Here is a 13,694-nt window from a genome sequence, read left to right as displayed (position 1 = left end):
CTCTACACCTAAAGCAACTAGAGAAGGAAGAAATGAAGAACCCCAGGGTTAGTAGAAGGAAAGAAATCTTAAAAATTAGGGCAGAAATAAATGCAAAAGAAACTAAAGAGACCATAGCAAAAATCAACAAAGCTAAAAGCTGGTTTTTTGAAAAAATAAACAAAATTGACAAACCATTAGCAAGACTCATTAAGAAACAAAGGGAGAAGAACCAAATTGACAAAATTAGAAATGAAAATGGAGAGATCACAACAGACAACACTGAAATACAAAGGATCATAAGAGACTACTACCAGCAGTTCTATGCCAATAAAATGGACAACTTGGAAGAAAGGGACAAATTCTTAGAAAAGTATAACTTTCCAAAACTGAACCAGAAAGAAATAGAAGATCTTAACAGACCCATCACAAGCAAGGAAATCGAAACTGTAATCAAAAATCTTCCAGCAAACAAAAGCCCAGGACCAGATGGCTTCACAGCTGAATTCTACCAAAAGTTTAGAGAAGAGCTAACACCTATCTTACTCAAACTCTTCCAGAAAATTGAAGAAGAAGGTAAACTTCCAAACTCATTCTATGAGGTCACCATCACCCTAATTCCAAAACCAGACAAAGATGCCACAAAAAAAGAAAACTACAGGCCAATATCACTGACGAACATAGATGCAAAAATCCTTAACAAAATTCTAGCAAACAGAATCCAACAACATATGAAAAAAATCATACATCATGACCAAGTGGGCTTTATCCCAGGAATGCAAGGATTCTTTAATACCCACAAATCAATCAATGTAATACACCACATTAACAAATTGAAAGATAAAAACCATATGATTATCTCAATAGATGCAGAAAAAGCCTTTGACAAAATTCAACACCCATTTATGATTAAAACTCTCCAGAAAGCAGGAATAGAAGGAACATACCTCAACATAATAAAAGCTATATATGACAAACCCACAGCAAGCATTACCCTCAACGGTGAAAAATTGAAAGCATTTCCCCTAAAATCAGGAACAAGACAAGGGCGCCCACTCTCACTACTACTATTCAACATAGTTTTGGAAGTTTTGGCCACAGCAATCAGAGCAGAAAAAGAAGTAAAAGGAATCCAGATAGGAAAAGAAGAAACTCTAGCTGTTCACAGATGACATGATCCTCTACACAGAAAATCCTAAAGACTCTACCAGAAAATTACTAGAGCTAATCAACAAATATAGTAAAGTTGCAGGATATAAAATTAACACACAGAAATCCACTGCATTCCTATACACTAACAATGAGAAAACAGAAAGAGAAATTAAGGAAACAATACCATTCACCATTGCAACAAAAAGAATAAAATACTTAGGAATATATCTACCTAAAGAAACAAAAGACCTATACAGAGAAAACTATAAACTGATGAAAGAAATCAAAGAAGACACAAACAGATGGAGAAATATACCGTGTTCATGGATTGGAAGAATCAATATTGTCAAAATGACTATACCACCCAAAGCAATCTATAGATTCAATGCAATCCTTATCAAGCTAACAACGGTATTTTTCAGAGAACTAGAACAAATAATTTCACAATTTGTATGGAAATACAAAAAACCTTGAAAAGCCAAAGAAATCTTGAGAAAGAAGAATGGAACTGGAGGAATCAACCTGCCTGACTTCAGACTCTACTACAAAGCCACAGTCATCAAGACAGTATGGTACTGGCACAAAGACAGAAATATAGATCAATGGAACAGAATAGAAAGCCCAGAGATAAATCCACGAACCTATGGACACCTTATCTTTGACAAAGGAGGCAAGGATATACAATGGAAAAAAGACAACCTCTTTAACAAGTGGTGCTGGGAAAACTGGTCAACCACTTGTAAAAGAATGAAACTAGAACACTTTCTAACACCATACACAAAAATAAACTCAAAATGGATTAAAGATCTAAATGTAAGACCAGAAACTATAAAACTCCTAGAGGAGAACATAGGCAAAACACTCTCTGACATAAATCACAGCAGGATCCTCTATGACCCACCTCCCAGAATATTGGAAATAAAAGCAAAAATAAACAAATGGGACCTAATTAAACTGAAAAGCTTTTGCACAACAAAGGAAATTATAAGCAAGGTGAAAAGACAGCCCTCAGATTGGGAGAAAATAATAGCAAACAAAGCAACAGACAAAGGATTAATCTCAAAAATTATACAAGCAACTCCTGCAGCTCAATTCCAGAAAAATAAATGACCCAATCAAAAAATGGGCCAAAGAACTAAACAGACATTTCTCCAAAGAAGACATACAGATGGCTAACAAACACATGAAAACATGCTCAACATCACTCATTGTCAGAGAAATGCAAATCAAAACCACAATGAGGTACCATTACACGCCAGTCAGGATGGCTACTATCCAAAAGTCTACAAGCAATAAATGCTGGAGAGGGTGTGGAGAAAAGGGAACCTTCTTACACTGCTGGTGGGAATGCAAACTAGTACAGCCGCTATGGAAAACAGTGTGGAGATTCCTTAAATAATTGGAAATAGAACTGCCATATGACCCAGCAATCCCACTCCTGGGCATGCACACTGAGGAAACCAGATCTGAAAGAGACACGTGCACCCCAATGTTCTTCGCAGCACTGTTTATAATAGCCAGGACATGGAAGAAACCTAGATGCCCATCAGCAGAAGAATGGATAAGGAAGCTGTGGTACATATACACAATGGAATATTACTCAGCTGTTAAAAAGAATTCATTTGAATCAGTTCTAATGAAATGGATGAAACTGGAGCCCATTATACAGAGTGAAGTAAGCCAAAAAGAGAAAGACCAATACAGTATACTAACGCATATATATGGAATTTAGAAAGATGGTAACGATAACCCTATATGCAAAACAGAAAAAGAGACACAGGTGTACAGAACAGACTTTAGGACTCTGGGAGAAGGCGAGGGTGGGATGTTTCGAGAGAACAGCATCAAAACGTGTATATTATCAAGGGTGAAACAGATCACCAGCCCAGGCTGGATGCATGGGACAAGTGCTCAGGGCTGGTGCACTGGGAAGACCCAGAGGGATGGGATGGAGAGGGAGGCGGGAGGGGGGATCGGGATGGGGAACACATGTAAATCCATGGCTGATTCATGTCAATGTATGGCAAAAACCACTACAATACTGTAAAGTAATTAGCCTCCAACTAATAAAAATAAATGGAAAAAAAAATCCACCTAATTATTGTGCTTAGACATGAAACTACAATTACAAACTTAAGTTATCAAGTTTTTTTTAAGTAAATTAAATATTTATACTTTCTATATTTCCATACTTTCAGATTACATCGCAAATTTGTAATCACTTGCTTCTTTCTCTTTTTTTAAGAGTTATATTTTATTTGGTGGCACTTTTTAGGACTTCAAACCCTGGAGACAGCATCTTAAGTAACCCTGAAAGAACTGTTCCGAGGAGGCAGAGGGGGAGAAGCCAAGTTATAAAAAAGTTTGCAGCAAGGGGCAGGTAGTCTAAACATCAAAAATTATTGTTAATTAAGGAAAACAGTTACCTCAAGTTAAAGAATTTAGTGCTTTTCTTTGTATGGGAAGATGCAAGAGCCTGGGCTCACTGAAATCATGCAATCTCTCGCTTTTGATTAAAGTCCTAACTCATTATTTATTGAGTACCTGGCAGGTAGCTTGTAAATGTAACTCTGCCCATTTTCAGTCCAGATGATGACTTTATCGGCTGAGACAAAGTCACCTCCCGTCCACGTCTGCCCATTTTCACTCGGACCGGAGCATAACAGGGAGTAGTCTCCAGCATCAAATACCTAGGAGGAGTAAGAGATTCATGTTCAAGTCCATGCTGGTGTCACTTAAGTAAAACACAGCAACATTTTAACTGAAATAAAAACTTCTAGAACCATATTTAATAACCTCAGGCCTTTACAGTTGGCTACCTCAGTTAAAGACATTTTTTCAGTGAACCCTGGGGCACAGTCACCTTCAACAGGGAAACCATGACACATCCCCAGCCTCCGGCGGGCAGGCAGGAGACTATGACAGCAGGGTCAGGGGTGCTCCATCCACACGGACAGGAATCCTTAGTCTTTCTCAGCTAAAGGGAAGGGTGCTCCATCACATGACAAGTACCCAACCTCCAGCATGCACGGTGATGACTCCCAGTTTTTTCCTACTTTTTTTCTAGTAAGAAAGTTCAGTTCAGTCACTCAGTTGTGTCCAACTCTTTGCAACCCCATGAACCACAGCACGCCAGGCCTCCCTGTCCGTCACCAACTCCCAGAGTTTACTCAAACTTATGTCCATTGAGTCGGTGATGCCATCCAACCACCTCATCCTCTGTCGTCCCCTTCTCCTCCTGCCTTCAATCTTTCCCAACATCAGGGTCTTTTCCAATGAGTCAGCTCTTCGCATCAGGTGGCGAAAGTGCTGGAGTTTCAGCTTCAACATCAGTCCTTCCAATGAACACTCAGGACTGGTTTCGTTTAGGATGGACTGGTTAGATCTCCTTGCAGTCCAAGGGACTCTCAAGAGTCTTCTCCACCCCTCAGATTGTTATTTCCAAATAATACATGGAAAGCTTTGGAAAATATGATAGGCACTATAGCAGGTAATCAAAACTTGCTGGCTCTTTTTCTATTAAGGAAACATTAAAGTCTAGCAATGTGAAAAGCAATATGCACCTTTCACCGTTAGCTCTAAAGTGACAGAAGACCTTCCTGATTCCGAGATGTCAGAAAAGGATGGCAATTGGGAATGATAACCTACAAAGATATGTCCCAACTTGCAGAACTCACTACCATTGCCCATGCCGTACTGACAAGGCAATGAAGAATATGGCAGCAAAACAGAAAAATTAAGAATAAACACTGACTGAATCATTCTATGAACCAAATCAAAAAAGGCAATTATGTAGCCAAATTCCATACCTCAGAATATATCAAAAACAGACCAAATATTTAAAATATTCTAACACCAAGCTTCTCCTTACAATTATCTTTGAAGGCTGATCAACCAAAATCTTGAAGAGCAAAAATGCAGTTTCTTACTTATGTACAGTTATCTTACCCTCCAATACTTGGAGCACACCACCAAAAGTGACCTTTGTGTGAACGCACAGAAAGAGATGCTTTGGCAATTCTGACAGTAAATTGGTTTGGATTCCTCCTCAAATATTGGCTCAGTATCCTGAAAAGAGAAATATTTGTAAAAACTTTAGGGTCGGCAGGATTGTCAATTTAAATTATCACACAATGATAAAGAAAACAAAACAAAACAAAGGCGTCACTTGATGGCCTCATCAGTTTAGCCCCTCATGCCGAGCACTAAGGTAGTATAAGGCAGCCAAAATGTACTCTAAAATCACGTGGGCACAACATCTTTGCTACAAAAGCTACTCAAGATTAACAGACCAATGAGAGTCAGAGTGTCATCACTGGCAATGACAGATGCTAAAAATTTTAGTTAATCTTAATTTCTGTCAGTTTTTTACATAAGCTTGTAGGTTAAAAAAAAAAAAACATGAAGAAAACATCATTTCCTCCAGTTTCTCCCAGATTCAATGTCTAAAAATTCCCTAACAGAAGAGATTAGTATCTCCTGCCAGATACCTGATCTGCCTTTCTTACTGATGAAAAGCAAGAAGGAATTCAAGTCTAAGGAACTCAGAGGGCTAAAACTGACTTTATAGCCTTTTTGCAGAAGTTTGCTTTTCCCCCCCACCTCAAGCAAACTATCTTTTCCATTTAAACAGAAGGAGCTGAGGAAAACCCTCTTCTGTGTTTTTCTACTCCATATCCTGTACAGTATGTTTCTCTGCTTTGCATCCTTGATAAAGCAGACGTCTACCATCAAAAGGGAAAACACTAATTCATGTACAGAGATAGCATTCTAGGCGAATCTTTTCCACTATGTCAGTAAGACTACGGAAAAGGAAAGCTTTTTCTTTCCTCTTTAAGCAAGAAAGGGAAGCAGCCTATCGTGACTACAATGTAGACTTCTCAAGAGCAAACACAGAGAACTCACTTCCGGCCTCCTTTGTCTCACCTGCAGGTCGCTGATTTCCGAGGTGACGATCCACACCTTCAGGATGCCCGTCACTGAGAGTGCCACCACGGTGTCCTCTGCACCGAGAAGGAAGAAGCAGCCGGTTACAAGCGTAGTATGATTGCTTTCTACACAGTAATGTGGTCACAACAGTGACGTGGACCACGGTTTGTTTTAATGAAACTAAATAATAGCATGTTTTACAATTAGCATGAAAACCTAATTCTAGGTTTTAGGAAATAACAGAAACCAGATTTTGAGACACAGGTTAATAAAGATGATCAAACATGCGGAATTCAAAGAAAACCTGTTTTTAGCTGCTTGATTTCTTATTTCTAACTTGTAGGCTTTAATAATCTCAAACATTCTTGATTACTATGTCAACAATTAACCTTAAAAAACTTTTTAAGAACAAATTTTAAAAATTAAAAAACAAGCTTTAGTCTTCAAAGTTCACTTTTATTTATCTTGAGGAAGCACATTCATATTGTTTCTTCAGGGCACACGTTTCCCTTCCCACCTACCTCACCTGCCTTTGAGACATTTTATTGTGGCTCAACTGGTAAAGAATCTGCCTGCAATAAGGGAGACCTGGGTTTGATCCCTGGGTTGGGAAGATCCCCTGGAGAAGGGAAAGGCTACCCACTCCAGTGTTCTGGCCTGGAGAATCCCATGGACTCTATAGTCCATGGGGTCGCAAAGAGTCGGACACGACTGAGCGACCTTCACTCCCTCCCTCACTGTCTCCATAGACCACGACCAAGGGAAAGACAAGGTATAAAAGCTAATCCCATCAGCTTCGGGTGAGGGAGGAATCACGGCACCACAGTAATACTCACGACTCTGCGACGCGGGGCGTCAGACAGCAGACTAAGGTAGGCTCCAGGGCAATGGAGGGACTGTTAAAAATCTCATTTTCTTCACTAATTAACCACTGAACTGTGGATACCTGAACAAACCTACCTTAAATTCAATTTGCTTATCTATAAGCAAATATAACAGAGAAGGCAGTGGACACCCGCTCCAGTACTCTTGCCTGGAAAATCCCATGGACGGAGGAGCCTGGTAGGCTGCAGTCCATGGGGTCTCGAAGAGGTGGACAAGACTGAGTGACTTCACTTTCACTTTTCACTTTCATGCATTGGAGAAGGAAATGGCAACCCACTCCAGTGTTCTTGCCTGGAGAATCCCAGGGACGGCAGGTGGGCTGCCGTCTATGGGGCCGCACAGAGTCGGACACGACTGAAGTGACTTAGCAGCAGCAGCAGCAGCAGGCAAATATAAATGAACACATAACGACAGCACTTAGCTTAATAGGCTGTTATGAGAATTAAGGCACCACAGGTATAGCCCTCGGCCCGTCAGTACAGATTAGCCATCACTGTTATTGAAAAGAATTGCTTACTATCTTTCAGTAAAAACTTTATTTGTAATGCCTGGTTCCCTTGGCAAGTTTAAGCGCTGAAATGCACTGATTACATTTCCATGATCACTGTATAAAGAAGCTAGAACTGCTCACAAATTGTCAATTACAGTAAAAGTGCAATATACCAATAAATCCAAAATTCTCAAATCTCCACACACTAGAATATGGCAAAGTGGATTAAAAATAAGTATGGTAGCAACATTATAAACGGACAACATTTAGAACTGTATGTACAGCACAACATATTCCATTAAAGTTGCATTCTACCCTGTTCAGACCATAATACAAGCATATATACTACACAGATGGCTATTTCCCATGCATACCTACATAAGGCTTTACACGTGTGCATGCTAAGTCGCTTCAGCCGTGTCCAACTCCATGCAACCCCATGGACTATAGCCCGCCAGGCTCCGCCATCCCTGGGATTCTCCAGGCAAGAATACCGGAGTGGGTTGCCATTTCCTCCTCCAGGGGATCTTCCTGACCCAGGGATTGAACCCACATCTCTTATGTCTCCTGCACTGGCAGGAGGGTTCTTTACCATTAGCGCCACCTGGGAAGCCCTCAAGGCTTTATGTACCTGTGTACAAACTACTTCCTCTGCCAGAAACATCACAACCGCACGTCTGACAAACTCCTCTTCACCTTCCAAAGCCTAGATGAGACTTCATCGAATCTGGGCAGCCTCCCTACTTGCCCTCAAAGCCACTTCACTGCCTTTGCTAATCCTAGCCTCTGTACTATTTCTCTGTCTTTTCACACATCACACCCCGAAACTGCCATTTGTTTATATATCATCCTCCCTTCCTAGAATTTGAGTCCTGCCAGTAGTTCAATCCTCTGTACCTAGAAAAGAGTAGGCGCTTAATAAATATCTGCGGCATGGCCGTTGAATAAAAAGCTATGGAAAACTCCCAGGGAAGGCAGTTTACCAATGGGCACGACATAACCCACTGGTAAAAGCAACCACTCTGGGGTCCATCTGGGTGCCAGTAAGCCACAGGCTTGCTCTGTGACTCTCAGTGCAGACCATCACGCTAAACTTCATCCGTCTCCTCATCCACACGTCCTACAACGGCAGTGGCTACGTCACCGAGCACTGTGAGAAGCGGTTATCACACGGAAATGCTAAGCATGTGCCCGATGCCGGGAGCATGCTGTACATGAAGTCTCATGTCGATGGTGACAGTAGTTACAGACCAGCCTTTCCAGCAGAGCACATGGTCACGAAGTCATCAGGAAGGGCTTACAGGAATACACCAAAAGCCACACAGGAACACACATTCAATGTTCAGTATTACTATCCTTTTCCCGAACAACTTTACTTTTGCTCTCAAAATTGTCACTGCTGGTTTCAACAGAAATGGAGAAAACACACTCATATTTGTCGAGCATTAACTACACATCAAGCGCTTACCAGGAACAGTCACTAAATTGAATTGTGTATAGTCCCCTCCCTTTTCATTACCTTCACATAAAATGGAAACACTTCCTACGCCTCTTCATAGCAAGTAACCAAAGTGGGCCCAAGAAATACACAAACTATGGTTCCTCCCAACATACCTCCAAGGGGTTAAGATCTTCTTCCAGTTCAGAAAATTCCTGACATGCTCTAAGACTGCCAAAAACTAGTGATTTATTCCTCGGAATGGAGATAATCTAATAGTTTAAATCTTAGTTCAATCAAAGACTCCTTTACGGAGGTAGAGACAGACCACAAATCATGAGCGTCGCTATTTCTTAAATTGAAGAATACAATATAACCAAGTCTATTAATATTTGATACACTATAGAACTCTATAGTAAGCTAACCATAGTGCAGAAATTCCTAAAGGGCACACGGACCTTGTGTTCGGTGGGATCGAATAATACTCATAGAGCTGATCCAGTCTGGAGAGATCTTTGAGACTAAGGAGTACAACACTTCAAGGCTGGTGGCATCCACCACAAGGATTTCAGGATAATGACCATGGCACAGAAGCCTTCCTTCTCTCTGATTTCCAACAGAGAACTGGTAGAACTAGAAGGAAAAAAATGTTTAAGTGTTCTTTACTTAAGATACTTGATTCACATACATTCACCAAGCTTGGTAGGATGCTCAATTTCTCCAGTAATATCTCCAGATACATAGTACATACTACTATACATACAATACATACATACTATATGGTACATATTACATGTGTCTGTGGATACACATGTGCATACATCAAGTTACGCTAATAATACACAAAATCTCTAATAAAAATTATTTCCTTCCTAACATCTTATCTTCCCTTTTGAACTATTTTGAAGCAGAATTCATGATAATGCTTCTGTTTCGTCCCCCTATAGCATCCTAAAATAAAACTGTTGAATGAATTAATAGAGCATCTGAATAAAATCAGCTTCACGCACAAATCAAAGCAAAAGGGCAGCGCAGTGAGAATCAGTGAGTAGAGGTTTGTAATTACTGGTTATAACCAAATAAAATTTAGAAGCAAGGATGATTCTATTCAAACAAAATCACAAGTAAATTCTGTGTAACCCAAGTGTTATCTTAGACTAGAGTGCAAGACAACCATTATAAACGATTCTCGTAGTGCACACTTACACTTTGTGGAAGAAAAAGGAGAGAAAGAACCAATACAGTGATGCCACTCATGCCAAGAGTAACTCAAAAGGATAAGAAGGGTTTCCAGCAAGCAAAAAGCAGAGAAAAAATGCCTATCAAAATAAGACTTATCAAAGGACCTGTCTTCCCTTAGCCTCAAACAATCAATAAATAAGTTATCTCTTAGTGGAATGATTCCCCTAGGAGATTTTTAGAAGTCTGGGACCTCTAGTATCCAGACTATTACTTTGCAAGGGATTGGACCTTATACAAAATCACATGTGTTCAAGCTGGACACCACACACAGGACGGTGCTGTAACCACGCCGCACTGGGGAGGTGTGGGAGGAACTGGGTCCAGGCCGCTCCCACACCCACCCAGCCGCTGCTCGGGGCTCAGCAGTGGAAGGCAAGATTTTCTCCACTATGGAGTCCCCTGTACTGGGAGCACTTCCTAAGGACACACATGGAGCACGGCGCACATTAACGAAGCGCCAGGCAGCACCATAAAACCCCCAGAGCGGGGCTAGTAAAACGCAGACTATCAGAAGGCGGGGACCACCAGATCTTGGGTCGATCCACGACACAGGATCTGGTCTCCCGGGGACTAACAGGGACACACACAATCACGTGACTGCAGGCAGCCTTGGCCCATGGAAGGGGGCATGGGGTGGGTGGGAAGGAGGGAGGGATGGATGCGGGGCTCCCCCACCACCAGCCAGGAAACACAGGCGCGCTGCAGTCACGAGTGAGCACTCTGTCCTGAGGGCAGGGATAGTTTATCACACCTGCCCGACTGAACGCCTCTCATTTTTGCTTTAAAGGTACACTCCAACCATCTTCCAAATGCTAATTCAGCTCCCAAGACACTGAGATGGGCAAAAAAAAAAGGTTACTTTAATGGAGAAAAAGGTTCTCCAATTATTAAAGAGGGATGCCCCCAAAGTTGGCACTTCCTTCTGATTTCAGTAAGTGCCAATGTCATCAAGGTTCACCATTTCTACATATAAAGAAGAACAACCTGCTTCTAGACCTGAGAAGATGAGGATCACAAAGGAAACAATGGCCACACACTAGCAAATCTGTCAAAAAGTATCTTCTACTTAGGGATGACTGCCACTCAGAATACAGAAGGCCTAAGTACCAGATCTGATGAAGAAGAGGCACTGAAGATATACTGATTAATTTTTCTTGAACTGTAAACCAAAAGTTTTTAAATCATAAAATTATACAGCAGTCAATATATTTATATCCAATGACTGATATATAATTTTTCAATTAAATTATCTATAAAGTCAATGAATCTAAATGATATAATATCCCTTTTCTCTTTATAAACTTAATGACTCTTCATATGGTAAAAAAAAAAAAAATAAGTAATATAGGCCCTTTAAATAAATAGCGTATGTCCTAGGAATTCCCTGGCGGTCCAGGAGTTAGGACCCCATGCTCTCACTGCCAAGGGCCCAGGTTCAATCCCTGGTCAGGGAACTAACATTCCACAAGCCATACAGTGAGGCCAAAAAAAAAAAAAAATCCAAAATGGATCACAGAGCTAAATGTGAATGGCAAAACAATAAAGATAACAAGCAATTAAAAGAAAAAAAGTCGTACACCTGAAACTAACACAACATTGTAAATCAACCACAGTCTTAATAAAAAAAATTTAAAAAGAAAAACAAAAAAACATATGCCCCAATAGCATTGAAGAAGCAATTTTTAAAAGGCTCAATAGTCACTAAAGATCTATATCACACTAACCATCTCTACACATTTTCCATTGCTTTTCTAATTTGTGTTAGTACAGAAGGTTTTCTTTCTCAACAAATGATTTTGTTTGTTTTAAGGGAGGCAGTATGATGTAACTGAAAGAACAGAGTCCCCAGAGTCAGGTAAAGCTGTTCTGAGATCCTAGTGCCGGGAATGACTCACTGTGAGACTGGGGCAAGTTATCTAATCACTCTGACTATCAGCCTCCTTACATGTAAAAGGGTATACTCCTATCTGATGCATAAGCATTTGGGTGGGGCTAAATAAGACACTACACAAGAAAGGCCTAGATATCTGCTGTAAATCTGAGTTCCCTCCTCTCCCTCTCCTTCCCCATTAACACTATAAATCACATTTTCTATATACACTGCAATTTTCCCAACACTCAATGCAGTAAATGATGAGTAATCTGAAGCACACAGAATTTGACAATTATGAAAGAATAAGGGGGAATACCAGGAATGTAGACGAGAGGATATAAATTCCTGTAAATTCCTGAGTTAAGCTAGGTATATGAAAAGGTCATGTCTTTTACAGACCCAAAGCCAAGTGCACAAGCAAGGAAAAAGGTATCGTCCCAAAAGTGGACTGTGTCAGACTTCTTTGATGGTCCAGTGGCTAAGAATCTGCCTTCCAAAGAAGCGATCAGAGGTTCAATCCCTGGCCAGGGAACGAAGAGCCCCCATGTCTTGGGGCAACTAAGCCCATAGGCCTCAACCACTGAGCCTGCAGAACACGACTAGAAAAGACCCAGAGCAGCCAAAAAAGAAAAAACCAAAATTTTGAATGGATTGTGTCAGTCATGAGTGGAATCATAAGGGCTTTAGCAAGAGAGAATTCCATTATTTAGGATGTAGAACGCTTACCCAAACAACAAAGGGCTCCCACTTGGGTAACTGCGACACCGAGCAAGAGCAGCCCCAGCAGCGACGGTGGCTGGCTTACACCTGCCAGCACCTCTCCGCTCCTCGGTCTTCTCCCCCACTGTGCTGTCTTACGAAGAAGACTTCAGCTGCTGCAATTCTAGCCTTCCTGTCCCATTACCCACTCCCACCCATTTTTCATATAAAAATAGAGACTCGATGTTTTTAAAAAAAACATTTTTTAAACTGCCCATCTGTGCCGAGTTGGCCGGCTGCAGAAATCAATACCAACCTGTATGCCAGTATGTGTGCAAGCTAATTTTGTAAATTCAATACATCTGCCATCACTCACGTCCCAGAGACACATCTCCCTATAAAACAAAATAATAGTTGACTTTAAATCTGAGTTTTAAAAGCACGGTTCAACTTTGTCACGGTAGTTTAAAATTAATCTTCCATTAAAACGGACATATTTCAGAAAAAGCAGTATATAGTCATTATCGCTGTTCACCAAAAATTCTGGCCCTCCCAGCCGCTGCCTTAAATTCCCCTCCAACCTAACCACCCCCGCCCCGTCCACATCCCTTCTGGACACCAGGAGGACTGCACTTCCTGGTTCCCTTTCAGTTGGGGGAGTCTCTGAGCGGTTCTGGCCGGAACTGGTAGGAGGCCCTCCCGAACTCTCCTCCCCCACCTCTGTGCCAGAGTGGCTGCTCCCTCACCCACAAGCTCAAAGTAAGGATAATAATTAAGCAGAGCACAGGCCTAAGTGATATATGAAGGGCAGGTGACAAAAACTAGAACTAAATGTTTAATTTAAACCATTCCAACTTTCCATTGATTATCAACATAGCTAGAAAATTTGGCACTTCAAAACACAAAACTTAAAGTCAACTGATTTCCAAATCTTTGCAAATTAAACACAATATGCCCGTTTTGAGTCCTCATTTGCTGCAAAAGTTTTACTGTAGTTCATGGAGTCG

At 41.0% G+C, this 13,694-nt stretch overlaps 1 protein-coding gene across 2 annotated transcripts in view; it reads right to left on the bottom strand.

Annotated features, from left to right (window-relative positions):
* WDR7 (WD repeat domain 7) overlaps window positions 1–13,694 on the bottom strand; it is a 340,950-nt gene that overhangs the window by 299,913 nt on the left and 27,343 nt on the right. For both annotated transcript variants that reach the window (XM_043889509.1, XM_043889510.1), the window contains exons 4-8: window positions 13,004–13,082; window positions 9,332–9,506; window positions 6,058–6,134; window positions 5,080–5,199; window positions 3,676–3,821 (exon numbers count right to left, since the gene is read on the bottom strand). In XM_043889509.1, coding sequence (XP_043745444.1) covers window positions 3,676–3,821; window positions 5,080–5,199; window positions 6,058–6,134; window positions 9,332–9,506; window positions 13,004–13,082 — 597 coding nt within the window. The remainder of the gene's footprint in view (window positions 1–3,675; window positions 3,822–5,079; window positions 5,200–6,057; window positions 6,135–9,331; window positions 9,507–13,003; window positions 13,083–13,694) is intronic.

The sequence above is a fragment of the Cervus elaphus genome, chromosome 27 (genome assembly GCF_910594005.1).
Source record: "Cervus elaphus chromosome 27, mCerEla1.1, whole genome shotgun sequence".
Taxonomy (NCBI): Eukaryota; Metazoa; Chordata; class Mammalia; order Artiodactyla; family Cervidae; genus Cervus; species Cervus elaphus.
The sequence above is the reverse complement of the archived record's forward strand: the minus strand, read 5'-3'. Positions and strand labels throughout refer to the sequence as shown.